Source organism: Notechis scutatus, chromosome 1 (genome assembly GCF_049901735.1).
Source record: "Notechis scutatus isolate UNSWTSFEM ecotype Mainland chromosome 1, rNotScu1.2, whole genome shotgun sequence".
In the NCBI taxonomy this organism is placed as follows: domain Eukaryota; kingdom Metazoa; phylum Chordata; class Lepidosauria; order Squamata; family Elapidae; genus Notechis; species Notechis scutatus.
In genome coordinates, this window is record NC_142009.1 from 331,890,086 (window position 1) to 331,917,610 (window position 27,525).

Consider the following 27,525-nt stretch of genomic DNA (forward strand, 5'->3'; position numbering starts at 1 on the left):
TGATGTCTCCGATCCGATAATACTTTCCGTTCCTTTGCAGGCAATATTTTAATACCCCTTCGAATTTCTACACAAATTCCACCAACGGGCTTTTCTCAGATTCCAACTTTGCACCTCAAGGCCTTGCTGATTTCTTACCCAGAAATGGCGACTTCCCTCAGGTAAGGTCAAACTTTTGTCCTTTGGCAAAGGCGAAGCTCTGCAGGCAGTCCTCGGCTTACAGCCGTTCGCTTAGTGACCGTTTGAAGTTCTAACGGTGCTGAAAGAAGGGACTCGTGATCAGTTTTTCACCCCTGGTGACCGTTGCAGGATTCCCCACAGTCGCGTGATCAAAATTCAATACACTTGGCAACTGGTTCATATTTATGACGGTTGCAGTGTCCCGGGGTCATGTGGTCGCTGTCTGTAACCTTCTAAGCAGGCTTCCAACAAGTGAAGTGAATGGAGGGGGTAGCTGGATTCGCTTAACGACCATGTGTTTCTTTTAAGACAGAGGTCTCCAAACTTGGCAACTTTTAAGACTTGTGGACTTCAACTCCAAGAATTTCAGAATTCTGGGAGTTGAAGTCTACAAGTCTTAAAGTTGCCAAGTTTGGGGACCCCTGATTTAAGAAGTGCAGTCATTTGCTGAACCAACTATGGGAAGAAAAAGGTTGCAAAATGGGGCAAAGCTCACTTAACAGCCTTGCTGAGCCATGGAAATTTGGGGCTCTATTGTGGTCATAAGCCAAGGACTTCCTATAGTCTTGTCAAAAAAACGTGCAAAATGCACCAACCGGTGACTAGGTTCTTCTCTACCTAAAAACTTGATGCTGATAAGAATCAGGGCATTTAGGAGGAGCTGTTTCCTGTCATCCTCTGAGACCTGTCTACGACATTGCCTAATTTATATAAAAGTAGTCCTTGAATTATGACCATAATGGAGCCTGCCCATCACGGTCATAACTTCTGAGAGTTTTGACCCAGTAGCGGGATTGATTGGTGGTTGATCGTGCACGTAGGCACCTGACAAGCCAGCCAGCTGAGAGGATGAAGAAATTAAAAGCTAGGAGCAACCCTCCACACACCCCCATGCACTTTTTGGGCTTTTATCCTCTCAGCTGGTTGTTGGAGGCTTTTTTTTTTTACTACCCCTAGTGATTTTTACTACTGGTTCGCCCGAACTGGTAGCATACCACCACTGACCCAATTTTACAAGCTTTTTTGTAGCAGCAGAATCATTGCGGTCATTAAGCCAACACTGGGCTAATTAAGCAAACACAGTGGTCGTTAAACCAACCAGTAATTTGCTAATGGGCATTGTTTTAACCCGGAAATAAACGCTGGCGGTTCGTCAAAAATGTTGTAAAACAGAATTATAGGACTGCAAGTTGCTGCAAACAGCCAAGAATGTGAGTGGCTGTTGAAAATTGGAATTTGGATCTTAGGTAACTCTCCCCAGGTAGCTCTGTCAAAACTTCAACGGGTCGCTAAGCGACCCCTCATAAGTCAAGGACTACCTGTGCAGAAAAATACCTTCTATTGGTCTTTTTACTTGAGTCTGAGGTTTATCACTGGGAGTCTGGTGATCTCACTGGTCTTTTTGCTTTGACACTTATCAATGAACAGGCAGATTTGAGGGTGTGTAACCAATGACCTGGAAGCAATTAAAGCTCGCTTAATTGTAAGCTGCGGATCAGGGCCCTGGTCCAAGGAAAACAAGGGCCTTACTTGTGAAGGCTTGTCTTTTGAACGATTGATGCCATTATCAGGAGAGCTGATAATCCTTGTAGGTCAAGGAAGGATAGTCTAGTTCTCCTTGCTCCCGGGCACTTGAAACACACATTTGAACAATCCCAGACATCTACAACGCCTCGATTAGTGACTGCCTATTTAGCAACCATTCGCCGTTACAATGAAAAAGTAACTTTCCAACCAAACCTCACATTGACAGCCTTTGCCGGTTGGAAAGAAGGAAAGCGGAAGTAAAACCTCAAGCATGGTCACCGTTGCACTTAGCGACCGCTTTGCTTAATAACCAAGTTGCTTGTCCCAATTATGGTCGCTAAACGAGAGCTATCTGTATGTTAATTCTAGAAATAGCATAAACGTTCTAGCATGCATGCGTGCCGTTACCCTTTCTTGTTTCCATCTATTTCCCATTGTCCGGCACCAACATGACAAGATAGACCAGGGTCTAGATACATTGTGGTGATTTGGATTGCCTTTTATTGTTATTTATTGTTTTATTTTTTATTTATTTGTATCCCACCTTTATTACTTTATAAGATAGATAACATTCTTTTAAAAACCCTCCTCTTTTTTCCCCACAATCCTGCGAGGTGGTTTGGATTGTGAGAGAATGACTGGCATCAAGTCACCCAGCCACCTTTCACGCCTAAGGTGGGACTAGAACTCACCATCTCCAGGTGTTTGACCCAAACTTATCAAGCCAGCTTTCACACCAAAGGCGGGACTAGAATCTACGTTCTGGTGATTGGCACAAACTCCTCCTGCCAGCTTTTGTGCCTAAGGTGGGACTAGAATTCCTGTCCCCTAGTGATTTACCCAAAAATCACCCGGCTGGCTTTGAAACCTAAGAACTAGAACTCACCGTTTCCTGGTGATTGGCCCAAAGTCCCCCAGCCAGCTTTCATGCCTTACTAAGGTGGGACCAGAACTCACAATTTCCTACTTTGTAGCCCGGTGCCTTAACTAACTACTAGACCAAATTGGCACTCTGAATATATATTACAAAGATCAAGATGTGTATAATTTCTTTTTCATATTCTTCTGTGACAAAGCTCCAACTTCCCCAAGGAGTCTCATCCACTGACCCACAACCCGTCTCTAAAGAAATCCCTACAGTTTTCCAGATTTTAGTTCTCATCCTGTCCTCTGGAATATTTTATTTATTGTTATTTTATTAAATTTCTTGACCTCCTGTTTTACCACAAGGCCCCTCCATTCTAAAAGCACGAGTTCTAAGTATACTTGTAAGAGAAGAAACAGACATCTTGCGATCTCCGGAACTAGAATTATATTTATTATACTTACTAAGCCCCTGCTGATATTGTCAGAGTATTAAACTACCATTACAGAGTTCTATGCCTTTGGCACTGTCTTGGAAGGAATTCCTGGTTGGCTTAAAATTCATTTCCTTCCATCTAGAATCGATGGGGTGGACGAATCAAAATTGGAGGTTTTCTTTTTTGGTCTTTGAGCTTCAGCTGCTTTCTGGGTAGAGCTGTGGCAGTGATGGCTAACCTATGACACACGTGTCACTCGTGACACGCCGAGGCACTTTGACTGACACGCCGAGGCACTTTGACTGACACGCCTGTTGGTGTGGGGAAAACCTGCACATTTAGAGGCTGCCTGTGCTCTGCTCCAATCCCTGCTCCTTTCTTGTTGTGTGGAGGCGTGATGTCACCGCTGCCGCAAGATCTTTGCAGCAGAGAACCAGTTTTAACCGCCATAAACTGAGGTTTGTCAGTTTCATTACCTCAGGAAAGCTACAGGAGGAAAGGAGATCCATGAGGTTCACAGCCCTGTCAGGTGGCCTTCCGATCCCCACATCCTGCACCTGCAGCCCTGAGACCAGGGAGACGAGTTTCACAGCCCTGTGTGATCACCCCAGCCCAGTCCATCATAAACCAAATTATTGATATTTCTTGAAGTGACACACGACCCGAGGAAGGCTACACCTTTTCCCGATTTTCGACACACCAAGCTGAAAAGGTTAGCCATCACTGAGCTGGGGTCTCTTATGGTTGGCGTATGTTTCTCAAGTGTTCTAATCTGACAAACAGGAATCTGACCGTTCAAAAGTGACCTGTGCAATTGGCTGATGCAATCATGGAGAAACAAGCTATGGCTTCCCGTAACACTGCAGTCGGTAGACTAGTGGGGGTTGGTGGTATGTGTGCTGCCTTGGTTAGATCCTGCTTGTAAATTTCTTAACCTTTTAGAAATGTTGACCTCCGGATGGGTTGAATTGTCCATATAACCAGTGTTTTTCAAGCATGGCCACTTTAAAATGCCTGGACTTCAACTCCCAGAATTCCTCAACAGGCTATCCTAGTTGAAGAGTTGTGGGAGTTGAAGTCCACATATCTGAAAGTGGCCAAAATAGCAGAGTAACAGAATAACAAGGGTTGGAAGGGACCTTGGAGGTCTTCTAGTCCAACCCCTTGCTCAGGCAGGAGACCCCATATCATTTCAGACAAATGGCTGTCCAGTCTCTTCTTAAATACCTCCAGTTTTGGTGAGCACCTACAACAGGACTGTCAAACAAGGATGGCCACACCCACACCTGGTTTAACGAAAGGGGGGGGGAGTCCTGATATGTCATGTGACACCGCTGTGACGATGTGAGTTTGACACCCTGACTTACAATTTCTGGAGGCAAGTTGTTCCACTGATTAATTGTTCTCATTGTCAGAAAATTTCTCCTTAGTTCCAAGTTGCTTCTCTCCTTGATTAGTTTTCATCCGTCGCTTCTTGTCTTGCCTTCAGGTGTTTGAGAGAACAGGTTCTCCTTTGCGGTAGCCCCTCAGATATTGGAAGACTGCTATCTTGTCACCCCTAGTCCTTCTTTTCATGTGATGAAAATTGAAAAAAAAAGTCATCTGAAGCAGAGGTCGGCAACCTTTTGGACCTCAGAGACCACCAAACTCATAATTTTAAATCCCGCGGACCACTAATATGAATTTTGACTGACGGTGACTTGCTGACGTTGGTGGGAAAGTCGGTCCCATATTCCAGAGCGGCATTAGTCACAGGACTGGCCCTTTGGTCATCCCACTGCTCTTCCACCCGGGTGTACCAGCCTGCCATGGACTGGAGTAGCTACTCCAAGATGACCAAAGGGCCAGTCCTATGACTACTGCAGCTCTGGAATATGGGACCGACTTTCCCACCAACGTCAGCAAGCCACCCAGGGGCGGATTTCCCTCCCCTGCCGTTGGTCTTACCTTCCAGTTCCAGCTCGCGTGGCTCTACTCAAGGTAAGGTTTGCGCTTGGCCGAAGGGTAGGGGCCAGCGGGTGGGCAGGCCATGTGGGTGGCGCAGCCTTGTGTTCCCATGCAGCCTGGATTGATTGCTTTTTGGGGGGACATTTCTCTGCGGACCATCACAATTTTCTCACGGCCCACCAGTGGTCTCCGGCCCACCGGTTGGCGACCACTGATCTAAAGTAGGGATTAGAAATGAAGTAGGAGTGACAAGCATTCTCTCGTAACTGATCCTGGCTATGTTCGGCCACAGAGAGCTGGATTCATCTCTGGAACAGGGAACCCACAACATTCAAAGCATAGTTCCTTGCAGCAGACCAAATACTTGGGAAATCTTTGCCAGGGGTAGGAATGCAACCAATGGGATGAAACTTCAAAGAAGGTACTTACAGATTGGACCATTGTTTCTGAACCTTGGCCACTTTTAGCCATGTGGACTTCAACTCCCAGAATTCTCCAGCCAGCATATTAAAGTGTCCAAGATTGAAAAATACTGCCCTAGCTAGCGTAAGCAAGGGCTACATAGTTGGGAGACCATGTGGGACTTTTATACAAACTGTTGTGGCCCGCTGGCAACTGATGGAGCTGGTAGGAGAGTCGGACAGTAGTGAGGAGGTTGGGGAGGAGCCTGGGCCGGTTCTGGGGGCTGAGGAAGTCCCAGAGGAGAGCTCTGCATCAGAGGCAGAGATGGGGCCAGGGCAGGCTGCTGGCTGCCTTCGGGTTCGGACAGCAGTGATGTGGAAGAGCTTCTGGAACCGGTTCTCAGCCTGCACAAGACAAGAACAATTGAGAAAACAGGGTCGACTCAGGAGTAAGGCCACACCTTGGAGATGATTGTCCCTTCCCATAGGACATAAAAGAGGAGCGAATGGGACGTGAGCTTTTGCAGGAAGCAATTAGTTCGTCTGGTCGGTTCAAGCTTTGAAAAGTTTTGTTTGACTCTGTACCAAGCTATACCCTTGCCCTCCGCCTGGCAATTCGTTCTCTGGCCACATTCCAAGTGTGATAAGGTGGGCGTTTATAAACATTCCCCTGATAGACTGTTTGTGAAGCCTGGCCGGCTGTGAATGAACGTAATTCACAGCTGTGGAAATAAAAGAGGTTTTGCCGGGATAAGATTGTGTTTTATGCTTTCTAAGGAAGCTTAGGTCAGACCACAAACATACAGGTGACCCTTGACTTACAGCCACAATTGGTTGAGGGAAATTTGTCCCTAAGCGGTGCGGTTGTTAAGTGAGGCATCATGTGACCGCGCCCGATTTTGCAATCTTTTTCTTTTTTGCTGCAATTGTTAAGTGAGATCACGTGATCGCCAGTCGGGACATTTCCTGCTGGCTTCCCCATTGACTTGGCTTCTCGGAAGCCGGCTGGGAAGATCACGATTGACAATCACAGGACTGCAGGACGTTGCACCTGTCATAAGCGCGAAGCAGTTGTCATGTCCCCAGATTACACGACTGCAGATATGTTATAGCTGTTGTAGGTATGAGAACTGGTCGTAAGTTACTTTTTTCAGGACCTTTGTAACTTTGAATGGTTGCAGAGCAAATGGTCATAAGTCAAGGATTACCTTATTGGAGGCACTTAAGATATGACAACTTCTGAGTTTACAAGGCCTTTTCTGGGAATCTGACATTCTCATTTTGCTATTAGTGTTCAGCATTCTCTCTCTCTCGCTCTCTCTCTCTTTTTAGCCTGGCGGTTTGCTGAATTGATCATTTTTCCTCCCACTAAGAGTGCCTTGAATTGGTCTTCCCTAACTTGATAGTCTCCAAATATATCCCAAAGGTGCTTTATCAAGTGGCAACTGGACTTTGTGGTTTTTCTTTGAAGATATTTCACTTCTCATCCAAGAAATTTCTTCCTCTCTCTTGGATGGGAAGTGAAACGTCTTCAAAGAAAAACCAGAAAGTCCAGTTGCCTCTTAAAAAAAAAACATATGTGGGACAACGATGACCTGGATGACTGAGAATCTCCATTGACAAATATATTCTGCCCATTTCTAGCTTGCGTGGTCAAAAGCTGGCAGGAACTGGACTTCCAATCCCATGATCCACACCAGTAGCTGTGCAGGGTGAAGGGGATTGGAAGCAGCCCTCCTTGTGCGATGCAAGGCAGAGAAAGCTGATGCTGTTATATAACTGATTGTTCTTGTCTCCCTTTTGGGGGCTCAGCTCTTCCCCCTGTGACCCCAACATTATTTTCAACGTTAGCTGACATGCTAAAATTGGCACAATGTCCCTGATCATCATCACTTTATTTTTGGGCCAGGTCTATTTTGTGCGTGCTGATGATTAATCCCCAGAAGACATGAACATTTTGGCTGTAAATTTTGTTGGTTGAGCTAAATGTGTGTTTTCAGGTAGTCTTTCGACTTACGACCACAACTGAGCCCAAAATTTATTAAAATAGTTTTTAATTTTTCTTACAAGTATCTATCTCATGTATTCAAAACTATATTTATTCTTATACCTGTATCTTGTAAGCGATTGACAAATCAAATAAATACTAAATACTAAAATCTCCATTGCTGAGTGAAGTGAAGTGAAGTCGTGAAGTGAACATTGCCCCCATTTTATGACCTTTCTTGCCCCAGTGGTTCAGTGAATTGCTGCGTTTGTTAAATTAGTAACATGGTTAAGTGAATCTGGCTTCTCCTTCGATTTTAGAATAGAACAACGGAGTTGGAAGGGACCTTGGAGGTCTTCTAGTCCAACCCCCTGCTTATGCAGGAAACCCTAAACCAGACAAATGGTTATCCAACATCTTTTTAAAAACCTCCAGTGTGGGAGCATCCACAACTTCTGGAGGCAAGTTGTTCCACTGATTAATTGTTCTAACTATCAGGAAATTTCTCCTTAGTTCTAACTTGCTTCTCTCCTTGATTCGTTGCTTCTTGTCCTGCCCTCAGGTGCTTTGGAGAATAGCTTGACCTTCCTTTTCTTTGTTTGTGAGAAGGTCACAATGGGTGATCACATGACTCCAGGATACTACAACTGTCCTAAATCTGCGTCCAAAATCTGATCACGTGGCCATGGTTGTAAGTGTGAAAAATGGTCACAAGTCACTTCTTTCAGTGCTTTTGGAACTTTGAACGGCCGTTACACGAATGGATGTAAGTCAGGAACTACCTACAGTTATTTATCTGAGCAAGAGTAAGAACCAAAGCCACTCTCTCCCTGCATTTTTGGGGTTTGTGAAGCCTATTTGCCAAAACTGGAACCTCAGCCTGGGGCAGTTCCCGCCATTTTTCTGTCCAGAGGGCCTTCTGACAGAAAGAAGCAGAGTCTCTCATGCTTCCTAGTGCAAATTCCCGCCATTTTTCTGTCCAGAGGACCTTCTGACAGAAAGAAGCGGAGTCTCTCATGCTTCCTAGTGCAAATTCCCGCCATGTCCAGAGGGCCCTGACAGAAAGAAGCAGAGTCTCTCATGCTTCCTAGTGCAAATTCCCGCCATTTTTCTGTCCAGAGGGCCTTCTGACAAAGAAGCAGAGTCTCTCATGCTTCCTAGTGCAAATTCCCGCCATTTTTCTGTCCAGAGGGCCTTCTGACAGAAAGAAGCAGAGTCTCTCATGCTTCCTAGTGCAAATTCTCTTCACTTTCGTCCCATTTTTAACAATACAGGCAGTCCTCAACATACGACCACAATTGAGCCTGTTGCCAAGTGAGAAATTGGTTAAGTGGCTTTTGCCTCATTTTAAGACTTTCCTTGCCACAGTTGTCTATGGAGATTCTCAGTCATATTTGTTCCACAGGGACAATCTTCTTCCTCTTTTATCTTCTTCAAGATTCGAAGAAGAAGTTCTGAAGAAGAGCTGAAGAAGCTCCTCGGATGAGAAGCGAAACGTCTCCAGAGAAATACCAGAAAGTCCACGTGGCTTCTCGAAAGAAGCACCTTGGGGTCTTGCCACAGTTGTTCAGTGAACCACTTGCAGTTGTGAAATTAGTAACACAGTTGTTAAGTGAATCCGGCTTCCCCATTGATTTGGCTTGTCAGAAGGTCACAAAACGGTATCCACTTGCAGTTGTGAAATTAGTAACACAGTTGTTAAGTGAATCCAGCTTCCCCATTGATTTGGCTTGTCAGAAGGACGCAAAACGGTATCAACGGCTGCAACCGTCATAACTATGAGTCAGTTGCCAAGCGTCTGAATTTTGATCACGACATCATGGAGACGTTGCAATGGTCATAAGTGTGACAAACAAGCTTTGAACAGTCACTAAGTGAACTGTAATAAGTGGAGGACTATCTGTTCTACCTTAGGAAACACCTGAGAGGAACTTTACTCCCACTGACTTCACTGGCTCCCAGATTCTTCACTGGCTTGGGTCCGAAACTGGCAGCTGCCTTTGCTGCAAAATTGCTTTCTGAATCATAAGTTATTTTGCAAGCATGGCATAAGAATATAAAGATAATTCTTGCTGGCCAAAAAAAACCCCATGCTGCTCCTAGCGGTCGTCATGACTGTGGTTGATTATGGGAAGAGGTGTGAGCATTGGTGGTGGAGGGCTTCTGAGAATATGTACAACGGACTCCTTTTCCCTGAATGATTCAAGTCAGATGTTCGGAGCCAGGGTTTTCAAGAAAATATGTTCCCCTCCCACCTATCCTGCCAGTGACCTGATTCAGGGTTCCCTCCTGAACTTTTAAATTAGAATTAATTCAATTACTTTAGGAATTGCTATTTTTTCCCTCAAGTCCCTCAACACTGTCCAACTGTTTACAAAGCCTGCACCACTACTACTATTAATCTTCTCATCATTCCTTATCACCCATCCCCTCCCACTTGTGACTGTATGACTGTAACTTTGTCGCTTGTATCTTTACGATTTATACGGACTGTTTCCTAGTATGATTGGATTGCTTACTTTTACCCTATGACTATCATTAAGTGTTGGACCTTATGATTCTTGACTCTTGATGAATGTTATCTTTTCTTTTATGTACCCTAAGAGCATTTGCGCCAAGACAGATTCCTTGTGTGTCCAATCACACACTGGGCCAATAAAGAATTCTATTCTATTCTACTCTACTCTACTCTACTCTACTCTACTCTACTCTACTCTACTCTACTCTACTCTACTCTACTCTACTCTCTACTCTCTTCCCTTCCCTTCCCTTCCCTTCCCTTCCCTTCCCTTCCCTTCCCTTCCTTTCCCTTCCCTTCTAATTATTTTTTCTATTCTATTCTATTCTATTCTATTCTATTCTATTCTGCTCTGCTCTGCTCTGCTCTGCTCTGCTCTGCTCTGCTCTGCTCTGCTCTGCTCTGCTCTGCTCTGCTCTGCTCTACTCTACTCTACTCTACTCTACTCTACTCTACTCTACTCTATTCTTATTCTATTCTATTCTATTCAGCTTTGGCCCATTTTACAACCTTTCTTGCCATAGTCGTTAAGTGAATTCCTGCAGTTTTTAAGATAGTAACATGGCTGTTAAGTGACTCTGGCTTGCCCATTGACTTTGCTCGTCAGGAAGTCTCAAAAGGGGATCACATGACCCCGGGAGACCACAACCGTCATAAATATGAGTCAGTGGCCAATTGTCTGAATTTTGATCAAGTGATTAGGGGGATGCTGCAGTGATCATAAATGTGAAAAAAGGCTCCTAAGTCCCTTTTTTTCAGTGCCGTTGTAACTTTGAACGGTCACTAAATGTTGTAAATTGTGGATTACAACATGTAGTGTTATTGTCCAATTGTACCTATCAGGAGGAAGTACAGGTAGTCCTTGGCTTACAACAATTCGTTTAGTGACCGTTCAAAGTTAAGAATAGCAGTGCAAAAAGTGACTTATGTCTGTTTTCACACTTACAACCTTTGCAGCATCTCTGTGATCGTGGGATCAAATTTCAGATGCTTGGCAACTGTTTCATATTTATGACGGTTCCCGAGTCCTGGGGTCAGGCAGATCCCCTTTTGCGACCATCTGACAAACAAAATCAACGGGGAAGCTGGATTCGCATAACAACTGGTGTTACTAATTTAACACCTTCAGTGATTCACTTAACGAATGTGGCAAGAAGGGTTGTAAAATGGGGAAAGAAGTCACTTAACAAATTTCTCCCTTAGCAGCGTAAATTCGGGGCTCAATTTGGGGGGGGGGGAGTGTCGTACATTGAGGACTACCTGTTTTCCCCTGAACTCCATCTAAAATAATAAAAACATGCACCCATTTCCACCTGTGGTGCTGCCACTTCTTCCCTTCCCAACCAGCAAAACGAGCTTCCATATTTGCTCTCCCCCAGGTGTGAGACGTCAACTCCACACCAAAACTTGCCGGAACTGGCAAGCCGAGCGTGAATCGGTCTTCGAACCTGTAAAAGTTAGGAACTTTATTCTAACTTCATTCTAACTTTTCTGGGTTACCTCTAATTCCCCTTTGCGCTTTAATTCAGATGGGGAAAAGTTTGCTGAGTTACAGGGAATTCTGGGAAAGGAAGTGTACGTATCTTAAAAGTTGCTAAGGTTAAAAAAGAAGCACTGGGTTAGACATTAGGAGGAACTTGACAGGAAGAGCTGTTTACTAGGGGAACATGTTAACTGCTTGGAATGGTTTCTTCCCCTTTACTGGAGCTTTTCAAAGAGACGCCTGGATCGTAATCTGTTTGAGGTTGGTGTAGGGCAGTATTTCCCAATCTTGGCAATTTGAAGATGGGTAGACTTCGATTCCCAGAATTCCCCTGTTAGCGTGCTGGTGGGACAATTCTGGGAGTTGAAGTCCTCCCGTCTTCAAGCTGCTATGGTTGAGAAGCTTACTATCGAGCAAGGGTGTCAAACTCAAGGCCCGTGGGCTGTATCTGGCCCATGAGGTGCTAAAACCTGGCCCGCGAGGCTGGCCTGGAAATAGCAAAGGAGCCTGTGGTGGCTCTGCTAGCAAAAACACACACCCCGGTGCCCTGTTTTGGCCAGCAAAATGCTGCAGGAAGTGTCCATCCATCTCCTTCCCACCCACTCAGTCGGCCCGCAGAGGAAAACTAGAATGCTGATCCAGCCCTCAAAGAAATTCAGTTTGACACCCCTGCTATGGGGGGGTTGAACTTGATAACCTCTTAGGTCCAGGGTTGGGCTGCTGGGGGCTTGCAGGGGCTCAGGAGATCCCCTAGCTAAGATTCTGCGTGGATCGGAGAGCCCCCAATAACCTCAGAAAGACAAGCAGCAAGGAAAAGCTCTTAATAGGCTTAATTGAACTTCTGGGCATTCAGCCAAGAGCATTTCACACCTCATAAAAGTGTGGCAAAGTAGATAAACAATCCACTCAGCAGCTTGCAAGGGAAAGCCATTGAGCAAATCAGATAACATAGCCACTAGCCTCCGAGGGGATTAATTCCCAAATAATAAGAATCATGAGAAAAATCATGAGAATAAGAATCACCAGAAACTGTACTGAGACTCCAAGACACAGTCATTGCTATTAAGCCTGTTCACCCAGCCTTTTATTTAAGTATTAAATGCACAAAATGATAAACAACTTTTTGGTATATATCTTTTTTTAGGTAATTACGGCACAGAAGCCACGTCGAGTTGGCCACACCCACCCAGTCCCATGACCACCCAGCCATGCCCACCCATCCAGTCATTAGGGCAGAGAGAGCCCCTTGCTAAAAAAAATTTGAAGCCCACCCCTATCTAGGTTCCTCCTGTGATTCTAGGAAACCTAGAGGGACACCACATTGAGGTAACTCCCTGTTTATAATTGGCAATAAATCCGAAATCGAATGCAAGATGTCTGTATTTTGCACCCCTCCAAACAGAGGCGCTTATACCGAATCTAACAATTTATCCGAGCAGGGATTTTTCTAGCCCAGCTTGAAAGTGTATTGCAAAGAGATTGATGGTTTGGCATCCAAAGTGCAAGGAACCCAAGACAGCCCTTTGTAAAGATCCTAATATTTTTGTAAAAGCTTTTTTTTTAAAATCTACTCTTTGATTATAGCCGATGGCTTTTCAATTGAAGCACAGCAGAGGTAATCCTGCTTTTTCAAGCTCCTTTTTTTACGAGGGAAGTTGATCTCATGCCAAGGTTACGCAATGTCCGGCTATACACGCCCCCCCAAAGCAATAGGGCCCCAGGGAAAATGGGTTATTTAAATTCCTTTCCTGCATTGTTTAAATGAAATTCCAAGGAAAATATGCAGGTACTCCTCGACTGAACAACAGCTCATGTCGTTCAGACTTACGATGATCAAAATTTGGATGTTTGACAACTGACTCGTATTTATGACGGTTGCAATGTGAGCTTCTGATGAGCAAAATCAGTGGGGAAGCCACTGATTTACTTAACAACCTCATGACTAACTTAACATCCGCCATGATTCACTTAACAATGGTGGCAAGAAAGGTCGTAACATAGGGCAAACCTCATTTAACAAACACTGCACCGACCCACAGAAATTTTGGGCTCAATTGTTGGTCGTCAAGTCAAGGACCTACCTGCAGTCCCTATGGTGACATACTCCATTTTCTTCTTTTGTCTGATTAAAAATCAGAATTGTAGGTCTCTGGAGTTATTCCCAAGGTGGTGGTGAGATCCTTATTCAACGCTGGGGCCCGAGCTTAAAAAACTTCTGGTTCGCTAGAAGTCTAAATAAACCTGACTTATATCTTATAAAAATAAAAAATAAAAAGCATTGTCCCAATGCTGTTAGAGCACAAGGATTCAACCTTTGCAATTTCAAGACCTGGTGGAACTTCAACTCCCAGGATTCCCTAGTCAGCCTGTCTGGCTGGGGAATTCTAGGAAGTGAAGTCCCCAGTTGCCAAGGCAGAGCTATTTTGTTTGTACACGTTCATGGTTCATGCAAACGATGCTTATCATCATTTCTCTTCTGCAGTTATTGGAACCATTCATCACTCTTTCCCCCCTTTTAAGTTCCTTTGTTCTGCTTTAGGTTCACCGAGGACTCAACCTCAGGTTAGTTCAGGTCAGGGCATGAAGCTTAGCTCCCTTCGGTCCCAGTTTTGAATTCTGCACCTCGTGGTGTTTTTTGTTTTGTTTTTAGGGCTGGTTTCTCTTTCGGTCAGCTTTTCGGCAAGTCTCGTGACCCTTCTAATTTTAACCTTTAGTGCTATTTTGCCGGGGTGGTGGTGGTGGGAATGTCTGAACCAAATAAAGGAGGGAGGGGGGAAAACCCCTGAACTTTAGGAAGCCAAGAACTCCAGAGTCTTATGGCGGAGGGAGAGAGAAAAGAGAGCAGCTGAGATTGAAGCTGGAGAAGGGGACAAACTTTCTGCTCCCCGCCTCTCTTTTTATTTTTTTATTTAACTCCAGCCCTTGGGTGCATATCTGCCGTGTTTACAGTGGCTCTGTGGTTTAAATTACACAGCAGTACAGTAATTCTGTGCTCATTGCCAGTAATTTCACTGACTTACCAAGCAAGCTTTATTTCCTGAAAATCAGGCGGGCAGGGCTTAGAGGAAGAAAGCGCCCATCCCCTTGATGACTAAACCAATCACTACCAGCAGAGAATTTGCTTCTTCTTTTTTCTCTCTCTCTCTCTCTCTCTCACTATCTTTTAAGTGGTGGCGAGCTGGTGGGGAGAGAAGAACCGGCTTTCTTCCAACCTGGCTTGAAATTGGAATCTTCCCCTCCTCCTCCTCCTCCTCTTCCTCTCACTACCACCATCTCCTTCTCCGTCCGTCCGTCCCCCTTAAGAGCCCTTCTTGGTGTGTCTTCTCTCTTTCGAAGTTCATGCCAGCTTTTCAGGCTCCGTGGCTCTTTTGGGCTGGACCCTGACACGCGAGCTGTCATGAGTTTAGCTTTGCCAACCTTCACGGTAGGAAACATCCGCTTAGCCACTTTGCCGGAGTCCAGCCTGCGCCTGTTTTCACTGCATGCTGGATTAACATGTCCCAGGTGCAGTTTTGGCTGAAGTACGCTTCGCTCTTCAAGGTAATTTTTTTTTCCCCCAAGCCCCCCCTCCCTGTTGAAGGAAGAAGGATGGATGTGGCTGTTTTGTCTTTTCTTTAGAAGAGGGGGGTAGGTTGGAGGGGAAAGGCAGGTGGTGGTGAGCAGGTGGGGAAGCTCTGAATTTTCGCCATTCGCTTTTGTTTCTTTGAGAAATGGCAGGTCGGGCTCTGCCTTGGCACGGCCAAGAGTCTCCGGTGCTTTGCAGGATACAGGAGAAGCATCAACTGCTCAAAATGTTGGAAGGGGGAAAAAAAAAAAAAAAACAGGGAGCGTTTTCTGCCAAGGGGTTTTTTATCCATTGGTTTTATCTGGTGAAGAAGTCTTGGAGAAGAACATGGCCTTTTTTTTTTTGTTGGTTCTAAAAAAAATTGGCCAGGAAACCAGCAAGCTTGGTTTGTTTTCTGAAATATTTTTTTTCCCCTGGAGCTAGGATTAAATGAAACTCTGCATCAGAAAAAAAAAGGGCACAAAAGCTGTGTGCGCTGATTGTTTGCTTCTCTGATTCCCATGGCTTTAGATAAGGTGGTCTTCTCCCCAAAATTTCAGGGGCTCTTCAAAAGTTCTTCCATGTGTGATGGGATGGAGGAAGGAATTGGAATGATTTGAAATGAGAAAGGTTGCAAAAATACCTTCGACTTCAGTTTGCCTTTCTTAAAAACTTTCGCCTATATAAAATCGGTATATATTCAAATCAGTTGCTAAGCATTGTTACATTAGAGTATTTTTATTTTCTCTTTGCATGTCATCAGGGAACGAAACGTGTGATGCCAGTACATTATTCCCCTTTTATTTCCCTTTGTTGCTGCTGTAAATTAGTGGGGTGTGCTTGTATCTAGAGCACCATTTCAGATATATTCGTACCGAAACTCTGATTCAAATAATAATGCAGAACCTGGTGAAATAACATACAATTGGGTGTCATAAAAAAAAAACAGATGCCAATCCTTGTTTTATCCCAGTCGCATCCCTACCTCTTAGCCTGGTCCACCTTACAAGATTGTTGTGAGAGTAAAACAGGATCTCTTGCTGCATGCATTGGATAAAAAGGATGAGAACTATAAAAATTGGGCAGAAGGATTTTGATCTCGAAATACTAGTGAAAGCGGTGGTTTTCAACCTGGGGGTCTGCTGATATCTGGGAGGGGGGTGTAATGTCACAGGGTGTCTGCGAATTGTTCATTAATTCTGGTGCTTTAAATCTTGAGTTAAGCCTTGGGGGTCCGTGACCATAGTCCATGGCCACAAAAGGTATTTAATGGGGGTCCGTGATGAAGAAAAAGTTAAGAACCTCTAAGTTAAAGCATCCCTTGGAAAGTGTTGTTAATAACTTGTTAACTAACTAAAAAGTTAACACTCTTTGTTAAAAAATAAACAGCATAAAAACAAAAGCCGATGAATTAACTGATGAATTATTCTGTACAGAATAATAAAAACAAGGACAAATAGGCTGAAAAACAACTACTATCTCAGGGCAGTAGCTCTGTTGAATTCTACAGTATTAATGCAATACCAGGGGTTTTCAATTCAATGAGTGAAGGATGTGTGTTTGTGTTTATTTTATATGGTCATGATGTGCACTGAAAATGGTGTTTGATTTCATTATAGAAGGTGCAATGACACTAAAGTAAACTAACTTCCAGTTAGAAGCGTTAAAGCTGGTTTTAGAGAAAGCAGATTCAAAAGAAAACTCAGCAGAGAAGCCGCTTCTCTTAATTTAGGCTGACTTTGATTTAATTTATGTAAAAATGATGCAAGGCTTAAATTGCTTAGATCTGAAGGAGGAGAAAAGGCGCGATCAAAAGGCATTCTTTATTTCTTGTTCCTTGGAGGTTTGCATAATTAACAGGATAACGGTGATTATCTTTAATAGCCGCTTGAAGCTTCTCTCTGGCCACGAGCAGCACACAAGTGTTGTTTCTAGCACGCAGTTGGAAACAGAGTTCAGCCGCGGCAGTAGTAGTTTGCTATTAAATGTTGCTCTCTCCACCCCTGCATCTTCCTTAAATCCCTTGGAACAGGTGCAGGCTGCGATCTCTGCGAAATAGCAGCTTGCATCGGAAAGAATGTCTTTAGCTAAGATCTCCTAATACGAAATTATTTCAATCCTTTGGCTCGGCCGAAAAGGACTTGGCAGTAGAGATGGAAATGTGCCTTTTCTCACCTCAACCTGTCTCCAAATTGCTCACCGATTTCGGCAGCCAGCATCTCTGCAGTTTCATATGAATTTTTACCCAATCAACCTGGTGTGCCCGCACCAAGCGCCTTGTACAGTGTTTCTTCAAGCTTCCTCAGGCTGCAGTCTGTCTGGGATGGGGGGAAATAGGAAGTTTTCCGGCGTGGGAAGCAGCCAGTCAGCATTTTTCAAGGAAGGATTTAAAACTCTGCTCCTTTTCCCCCACTTCCCCCAAAGTGCTCCCTTTCCTGAATTTTCCTTCTAGTTCTGTTTTTTTCAACCTGGGGCATCCGATCATGGTGTTCTTGCTGTGACTAGCAACCAATATATTCTTGGAGAACAGTGCCAAGAAGGGTGAATTCCATCTTGATTTATTCTTAGGATGCTTTTGATGAGGATTCCTCACAGCTCCCAGATTACATGCAATGGAGTATTTGTAAGACTCTCTACATTACTAGCGTCAAACAACGGGATTGATTGATTGATTGATTGATTCCACCCTTATGACAGTCCTTCCTTCCTTCCTTCCTTCCTTCCTTCCTTCCTTCCGCCCTTCCTTCCGCCCTTCCTTCCTTCCTTCCGCCCTTCCTTCCTTCCGCCCTTATGACAGGTAGTCCTCGGCTCACAACCATAAGTGAGCGCAAAACGTCCGTAGCCAAGTGAGACATTGGTTAAGTGAATTTTGCCCTATTTTATGACCTTTCTTGCCACAGTTGTTAAGTGAATCACTGCAGTTGTTAAATGGGTAACGCGATTGTGGAGTGAATCTGGTTTCCTCATTGATTTTGCTGGCCGGAAGGTTGCAAAAGGGGATCATATGACCCCAGGGACACTGCGACCGTCCATAGAAACACGAATCAGTTGCCGAGCATCCGAAATTTGACCATGTGACCATGGGGATGCTGCAATGGTTGTAAGGATCCTTATCAAGAGAGGGAATACAGCATTTATTTATTACAGTATTTATTTGTAAATGTAGTATTTATTTATTTATTTATTTATTTATTAACTTTTCAATTTATTTAGTCACATATTCAGCACACAACCCAGGACAGCGTACATCACTAAAGTATATTAATAATCCTACTTTCACTGAATGATAAATTCTTTCAAAATATACCAAGTTGGCATTGTATAGGTGTTTTTTTTTTTAAAGGGTTTTCCTTGCTTTCCAGCAGAATAATTCTCTCATTACTTCTTTGGAAGAATCGCTAATTAAATTAATCCTAACTCAATAAATTAAATTAAACTAAAAACAAATAATGAAACGTCCCATCCTTTTGCCCTTCCATAAAGGCCTTAGAACCTGGCTCTTTTGATTGGCCTGAAGCCCAGACGGAGACGTAGGTCATCTTGGGATTGGTCGTCAGTGGATTAGAAAATCCCACCTCCTCTCTATTGTATATCCCTCCCTCCAGTATATTCACTACTTCTTTGTTAATTTTAATGTGTATTTACTATCTTACAGTTTTAATTCTTTTACAATATCAATTTATTGTAAGCCGCCCACAGCCGCAGGAGAGCAAAATGGCAAGCAAATAAATTTAATAAATAAATAAATTCTGGGACTATGTTTCCACCTCAAGAATAACCCCATAAAAAACTAAATCGGATGTGGAATTCAGCTTTGTGTCACATCCGAAATTTGGGTTTTCTTATCTGTGGAATGATCAATAACTTTTACTGCTTGATCTCACGCACTGTTTACAGTTTACTGTAGCTTTGTTAGCGATGAACTGCAGGAACTGAGTGTGTTCAGTTTAATGTCCAGTAAGGATAACTACCTGTACCTTTCGTTGTTCTCCTACTTTCTCTATATTTCCTAAACATTATTCCTATGTCTGAATTTTGATTACATGACCATGGGGATGTTGCAACTGGCGTAAGTGTGAAAAACGGTCATAAGTCACTTTTGTCAGTGCAATTGTAACTTTGAACAGTACTAAATGAACTGTTGTAAGTCGAGGAGTACCTGTATTTACAACAGTTTGTTTAATGACTGCTGGAAGGTATAGCAGCTCCTTAAAAAGTGACCATTTTTCACACGACGGACGTAGCACCCCCCCCCCCATGATCACGTGGTCAAAAGTCAGATACTTGTCAACTGACTCATATTTGGTACCAATAAATATTGGTAGCTCAGGGTTGAAATGAGGGGTCCTTGGTGCTCCCTGAGTTTGCACCAAGGACCCCTGGCTCATATTTATGACGGTTGCAGGGTTCCGGGATCATGTGATCACATTTTGCGCTCTTCTGACGAGCAAAGTCAATGGGGAAGCCAGATTCACTTAACAACCAAGTTACTAACTCCACAACTGCAATCCTTCACTTAACGACTGTGTCAAGAAAAGTTGTAAAAATGGAGCAAAATTCACTTAACAAACGTCTCACTTAGCAACAGAAATTTTGGCCTCAGTTAAGGTCATAAGTAGGGGACTGTCTATATTGTAAGCATCGTCACAGATTGTTTGGCATGACAATAGAGAGGATTGGCAAGTTTACGAAGAACACAACAGCTAGTCCTCAACATAGAACTACAATTGGGAGCTGAATTTCCATTCCTAAGCAAGATGTTATCAAGTGATTCACACCAGATTTTTATGATCATTTTGCCAAATTGCTGCAGTTGTTAAGTAAATGATGTTGTCATTCAATGCATCTGGCTTTTCTTCCCATTGTCTTTGCTTGTTGGAAACCAGCTGGGAAAGCCACAAACATTGATCACATGACCCTGCGACACTGCAATCATTATAAATATATGCAATAGCAGCAGCACTTAGACTTATATACTGCTCCACAGTGCTTTACAGCCCTCTCTGAGTGGTTTACAAAGTCAGCATCTTGTCCGCAACAATTTGGATCCTTATTTCACCAACCTCGGAAGGATGGAAGGCTGAGTCAGCCGTCAGCCAGTCAGTATCGAACTCCTTCCAGTGAGCAGAGTTAGCTGCATTCTAACTACTGCGCTACCAGGGAGAGAGAGAGAGAGAGAGAGAGAGAGAGAGGTAGAGAGGTAGATAGGTAGATGATAGCAATACCAATAGCACTTAGACTTTATATACCCGCTTCACAGTGCTTTACAGCCCTCTCTGAGCGGTTTACAAAGTCAGTCTATTGCTCCCAACAACCTGGTTCTTCATTTTACCGACCTCGGAAGGATGGAAGGCTGAGTCAGCCGTCAGCCAGTCAGTATCGAACTCCTTCCAGTGAGCAGAGTTAGCTGCATTCTAACTACTGCGCTACCAGGGCGAGAGAGAGAGAGGGAGAGAGAGAGAGAGACCTGAAGATAGATAGATAGATGATAGATAGATAGATAGATAGATAGATAGATAGATAGATAGATAGATAGATGATAGGTAGGTAGGTAGGTAGATAGATATAGATAGATAGATAGATAGATAGATAGATAGATAGATAGATAGATAGATAGATGATAGATAGATAGATAGATAGATAGATAGATAGATAGATAGATAGATAGATAGATAGATAGATAGATAGATAGATAGATAGATGATAGATAGATAGATAGATAGATAGATAGATAATAGATAGATAGATAGATAGATAGATAGATAGGTAGATAGGTAGATGATAGCAATACCAATAGCACTTAGACTTTATATACCCGCTTCACAGTGCTTTACAACCCTCTCTGAGCGGTTTACAAAGTCAGTCTATTGCTCCCGACAACCTGGTTCTTCATTTTACCGACCTCGGAAGGATGGAAGGCTGAGTCAACCTTCCGCTGGTCAGAATCGAACTTCTTCCAGTGAGCAGTTAGCTGCATTCTAACCACTGTGCTACCAGGGCTCTTGAGAGAGAGACAGAAAGAGAAAGAGATTGTAGATAGACTGGAAGGAAGGAAGGAAGGAAGGAAGGAAGGAAAGAAGGAAAGAAAGAAAGAAAGAAATATGATAGCAATAGCACGTAGACTTATATACCGCTTCACAGTACTTTACAGCCTTCTCTAAGTGGTTTACAAAGTCAGCCTATTGCTCCCAACAACCTGGTTCCTCATTTTACCAATCTCGGAGAGGTGGAAGACTGAGTCATTCTTGAACCGGTGAGGATCGAATTGCTGGCAGTCAGCAGAGTTTGCCTGCAATATTGCATTCTAACCACGGCACCATCATGGCTCCTATATATATTTACTTGTATGTAATATATGTAATATTTATGTATTATAAGTATATGCGTTCAAAGTTTGATCATAGGGATGCGGTAATTGTTGTAGTGTGAGGACTGGTCATAAGTCACTTTTTTCAGTGCCATTGTAATTTTGGTTGCTAAACGAACGGTTGTAAGTCAAGGACTACCTGTATTTTCCTTCCTTTCATTAGCAGATTTATATGGAAAAGGGTTGGGCAACCCAATGACAGGAAATTCCATCTACATTCAGAAATTGTTTCATTTCTCCACATGGGTGTCTACTTCTTATCATTGACATAACAAACCCTTGCTTGGTGGGGATAATACATTTTTGTATAATCTATTACAGACAGTTGTCCTGCAAATTGCCATTTCTTGGCACTCCAGCCCCAAATTTCTCTCTTAGCCAAAATAAGAGGAAATTTGAACAATCTGGCCTTACGGAATAGTGCGTGCCAAATATTATTTTGTCAAAAGACCCGCAAATTAAAAGATTAACCTACCAACAAATGCAAGAGTGATACATTCAGGACAAATGCATCCAAAATGGTATAATGTAAATTATTGCCTGTTATTTCCAAAAAGGTACAAAACCCAAAACAGCCTCAGGATTCTTTTAATAATTGCTTTGACCAAAACAAACTTTTATGGCAGCATCTCGACCTAAAAGCACAAGGATTTATATGCTGTTCTTCCCTGAACTTTTGTATTTCTGTGGATCCTGAGACCAGTTGGGTTTAGTAGTGTTTAAGGCACCTGGACTTGAAACCAGGAGATCGTGAGTTCTAGTCCCACTTTAGGCATGAAAGCCGGCTGGGAGATTTTGGGCCAATCACTAGGAGAAAAGGAGTTCTAGTCCTGCCTTAGGCATGAAAGCCAGCTGGGTGACTTTGGGCCAGTCCCTCTCTCTCAGCCCAACCTACCTCACAGGGTTGCTGTTATGGGCAAAGCAGGAGAAGGAAAGAATATTATGTGTATTCTCCACCTTGAGTTATGTATAAAAATGATAAAGATGGAATATATATAAACACACAAATATATGATGACTTTTTAGTCACTTTTTAGACTTTTTTAGTCACTTTTTAGTTTTTTTTTTTTTAATTATTCATCCTAAAATGAATGGAAATTTTTCTTTGGAGACCTTAAACTTGGAAAGAGAGACCAGTAATAAAATTGTATTTAACCTTTGTGAGGCTCTGAAGACCTACCTACCTGTCCCAGAGCCCTAGGTCAGGCAGTTGGGTGCGGGGAGGGGGCTCCGTTGATGATGTGTTTGTTTTTGTTGGGGGAGTTAATGTTTAACTGGGGTGTCTTGAGTTTATCAGAGACTGCTGTGAGTTGGTCAGCTCTATAAATCATTAATAAAATAAGAATGAGGTCTCCAGAGTTGCTTTGCAGAGTGAGAGGGGCAGCATTTAATAAAGAAAGAAATTTGCGGCTAAGGCTCCAGGAAGTGGGTTTGAAGCTAACCCAGATCCATGGTGGCTGTAACGATGGAATGTCATCCTGAAAAGAACCAGGGTGTGTGTTCCTCTTTCTTATTTGTTTAGCAACTGTTTGAAATTAAAACCCAACTGGAAAAAAGTGAACGTATGACCGGTTCTCCCACGTAAGAACATTGCGGCACTCCCGAAGGTGCTTTTTCAAAAGACAACTGGACTTTGGGTTTTCTTGTTTGGAAGACGTTTCACTTCTCATCCAAGAAGCTTCTTCAGAACCGAGAAGTTATCGAAGTTTCCCTTTTTAGAAAATAATTTCAGTCATGCGGTTCTTTATTCAATTGGTCAGAAATAAACAACACTGAACACTTGGAGAACTTGCTTTTGGGTAGACAATGGACAGAACTGCATCGTACACTTCTCATTCTCACAATCTATAAAAATAACACAGGAGTGTATTTTAATTGGCGTTGATTTGCCGGGGAATTCTCTTACACAGTTCTTGTTAACTTCTTCTTGGGTGAGAAGCGAAATATTTTCCAAGGTTAAATAAAAAGGGTCTAGTTGCCTTTTGAAAAATCACCGTTGGCACAACCGTGACCTGGATGACTGAGAATCTCCATGGACATGGCATCATTAGAATAGGAACAGGAATAGGAATAGAGTAGTTGGAAGGGATCTTAGAGGTCTTCTAGTCCAACCCCAAATGGCCGTCCAGTCTCTTCTTAAAAACTTCCAATGTTGGAGCTTTCACAATCTCTAGAGGCAAGTTGTTCCACTGATTTATTGTTTTCACTGTCAGGAAGTTTCTCCATAGTTCTAAGTTGCAATCGTATAATCAAAATATAGCTGTGTGGCAACTGGCATGTATTCACGATTGCCGTGTCCTGGAGTCATGTGTCTTACCACCTGCACTCTTCCCGGCTGACAAGCAAAGTCAATGGAGGGGAAGTCTGATTCGCTTAACGACCACATGATTTACTTAACCCCTGCAGTGATTTACCTCACAACCTTGGCACAAAAAAAACATTCTTAAAATTGGGCACGATTCACTTAACAACCGCCTTACGACCCAATAGTGGCCTTAAGTTGAGGACTACCTATTATCTGGTGCTGAGAAGAATGAATGAATGAATGAATTCTTTATTGGCCAAGTGGGATTAGGCATACCAGGAATTTGTCTTGGTGCAAATGCTTTGAATCATGAGGTACAACACTTAATAATAGTCATAGGATACAAATAGGCAATCAAATCATACTAGGAAAGAGTCAATATAGATTGTAAGGATACAAGCGACAAAGTTACAGTCATACAGTCACAAGTGGGAGAGGATGGGTGATAAGGAACGATGAGAAGGTTAACAGTAATAGTAGTGAAGACTTTGTAATAGTTGAACAGGGTTGAGGGAATTATTTGTTTAGCAGAGTGATGGCTTTTGGGGAAAAAAACTCCCCTTGTGTCTAGTTGTTCTGGTGTGCAGGGCTCTATAGTGTCGTTTTGAGGGAAGGAGTTGAAACAGTTTATGTCCAGGATGTGAGGGGTCTGTAGATATTTTCACAGTCCTCTTTTTGACTCGTGCAGAATACAGGTCCTTGATGGAGGGCAGGTTGGTAGTAATTGCTTTTTCTGCAGCCCTAATTATCCCCTGAAGTCTGTGTCTGTCTTGTTGGGTTGCAGAACCAAACCAGAAAAAGTGTCAATTGCAGTTGTGCAAGAGCTGGTTGTCAATCAAAGCAAATGTGGCTGCAAGTGAAGAGTTTTGGGAAAGGATCCCAGTTCCAGAATGAAGAAACTGTTTCATTTTGCATTAAGAAAATCTGACTGTGGCAGTGCTAGTGAACCCCGGGCCTGGTGTCATATATCATTTTGTCAGGTGTTAAATTCCAGTTAAGATGTTTATTGCTCATACCTGTACGCAGAGACCTACAGGTAGTCCTCGACTTGCGACCATAGTTGAGCACAAATTTTCTGTGGCTCAGTGAAACATTTCTTAAGTGTCCCAAAGGGGATTTTTCAGGAGGCAACAGGACTTCCTTTGTTTTTTTCTTTGAAGACATTTCGCTTCTCCTCCAAGAAGCTTCTTCAGCTCTGACTGGATGGTGGAGAATAGAAAGGTTTATATTCCTTGCAAGACATCTGGTCATTTGCATCCTTTTTAGAGAGTTGTTGAGGCCACTTGGAGGTTTATCTGTGTCCTCAGGGTCACCCGAGTAGCTTCTTGGAGAAGCGAAATGTCTTCAAAGAAAAAACACAAAAGTCCATTTGCCTCCTGAAAAAGCACCTTCGGGACAACCATGAGCTGAGAACCTCCCTGGTCATTTCTTAAGTGAGTTTTGGCCCATTTTACGATCTTTATTGCCGCCCTGTTTCAGTGAATCCCTGCAAGTTATTAAGTTAGGGACACGGTTGTTAAGCGAATCTGGCTTCCCCCATTGACTTTACTTGTCAGAAGGTCACAAAGAGGGATCAGCCCAGGACACCGCAACCCGTCATAACTACAAGCCAGTGGCCGCCAAGCATCTGAATTTTGATCACGTGACCACTTGGATGCTACAACGGTCTCGAAGTGTGTGGAAAAAACAGTCACAAGTAACTTTTTTCAGTGCCATCGTAACTTTGAACAATCACTAAGCAAGCTGTTGTAAGTCGAAGACTACCTGTAGTCCACTAAATTGGTGCTAAAAGTTAAAGTAACAGAATTCAAGACAGATTGGACTTCTTAGACCAGGGGTGTCCAACCTTGGCAACTTTAAGACTTGTGGACTTCAACTCCCAGAATTCCTCAGCCAGCTTTGCTGGCTGAGGAATTCTGGGAGTTGAAGTCCACAAGTCTTAAAGTTGCCAAGGTTGGACACCCCTGTCTTAGACCACTTGTGAGAACGTAACGATTCCAGGCTGATCTCTCTTCTTGACTTCACCTTGAGGCTCGGTCTGTCCTTCTACCGTATACATTTTCTTCACTTAAGTAGATTTTTTTATTTATTGTACCCCGCCCTTATTATTTTTACAAATAATTCAAGGCAGCAATCGTATCCAACAGACCTTCCTCTTCCTGTTTTCCCCACAACAATAACCCTGGTGAGGTGGGTTAGGCTCACCCAGCTGGCTTCCATAGCTAAGGCAGGACTTGAACTCGCCGTCTCCTCTTTCTAGCCTGGTGCCTTAACTACTAGACCAAACTGCCTCATGGCTCATGGTTCTGTGCTAAGAGATGTGCTTTGAACGTGGGACAAGATTAGTTCTAGAATTCACCGTTAGCCCTCAAGCTAATTGTGTGGCTTTAATTTGTTGGCATTAAGCTTAATGGAGCTGAAGCCCTCAAGCTAAATTTATTTAAGCCCTCAAGCTAATATTGCTGCTTTAATTTGCTTACATTGTGTAGCTATTGATTTCACACCATTCTGACTCAGCTTTCCTGCTCTGCCTACCTTATCTGGGGTGTGTTTTGTGGGTGGGCATGTGGGCATATTCAACCCCCAGATAGACTGTAGAACCAGGGGTATACAACTTTGGCAACTTAAGGGCTTGTGAACTTCAACTCCCAGAATTCCCCAGCCAGCTATGTTAATTCTGGGAGTTGAAGTCCACCAGGCTTAAAAGTTGCTAAGGTTGGACACCCCTGTTGCAGACAAGCGGCTTTGCTTTCATCCAGGAAACCTGAATGGAGCATAACTACCGTAAATGTGGTCAGTGGTTTGTTTCGCGCTCGCAATCCATTAGAGTCCACTGGCTTAATATATTCAAATAAATAAAATCACTACAAATGAAAAATCAATAGCAATGTCAGGGATCAGCCTGGAGTAAGGAAGTACAACTACCCTTGTGGCCAGCATAGGTGTAAGCAGGGTTGTGTAACATAATTGAAAAATATCAAGCTAGGTCTGGTTTTCTAGATCCTATATACATCACTTGCCTTTCGGATTCAGAAATGTTCCAGGGACACGGGTAATATCCTCATGTTGGTGTCATGAATGATAGGTGATGCTGGGTTGTTTTTTTTCTACTAACCCTCCAGGATTCTGCATACCTCAATGAACTCTCCAGCAATTCCCTCTTCTCCTCTCCCTGACTCCCTCTCGGACATTGCCGATGCTCAGGAATTCCTGCCTGCTGACAGCCTCAACCAGGTGCCAACGATATGGGATGTCAACGTCAACGTGCCACAGCAGAACCATATGGAGGTCAGCCCTGATCTCTCTCTCTCTCTCTCTCTCCTCTCCTTCTCCCCTTCACTCTCTCCCTCTCCCTCCCTCTCTCTCCCCCCTCTCTCTCCCCTTTCACCCCCTCTCTCCTTCCCTCTCCCTCTCTCCCTCTCTCTCCCCCCTTTTTTCCTTCTCTCTCCCCCCTCTCTCCCTCTCTCTCCCCCCTCTCTCCTTCCCTCTCCCTCTCTCCCTCTCTCTCCTTCTCTCTCCTTCTCTCCCTCCTCTCTCCCCTCTCTCTCCTTCCCTCTCCTCTCTCTCCTTCCCTCTCCCTCTCTCTCCCCCTTTTTCCTTCTCTCTCCCCCTCTCTCCCTCTCTCTCCCCCCTCTCTCCTTCCCTCTCTCCCTCTCTCCCTCTCTCTCCTTCTCTCTCCTTCTCTCCCTCTCTCTCCCCCTCTCTCTCCTTCCCTCTCCCTCTCTCCCTCTCTCTCCTTCTCTCTCCCTTCTCCCTCTCTCTCCCCCTCTCTCTCCTTCCCTCTCCCTCTCTCCCTCTCTCTCCTTCTCTCTCCTTCTCTCCCTCTCTCTCCCCTCTCTCTCCTTCCCTCTCCCTCTCTCCCTCTCTCTCCTTCTCTCTCCTTCTCTCCCTCTCTCTCCCCCTCTCTCCTTCCCTCTCCCTCTCTCCCTCTCTCTCCTTCTCTCCTTCTCTCCCTCTCTCCCCCT

The 27,525-nt window shown here is 43.7% G+C and overlaps 1 protein-coding gene across 1 annotated transcript in view; it reads left to right on the forward strand.

Moving 5' to 3' along the window:
• SBNO2 (strawberry notch homolog 2) overlaps nucleotides 1-27,525 on the forward strand; it is a 142,880-nt gene that overhangs the window by 54,381 nt on the left and 60,974 nt on the right. The window contains 3 exon segments of the mRNA XM_087952707.1: nucleotides 41-161; nucleotides 26,683-26,732; nucleotides 26,734-26,848. Coding sequence (XP_087808833.1) covers nucleotides 41-161; nucleotides 26,683-26,732; nucleotides 26,734-26,848 — 286 coding nt within the window.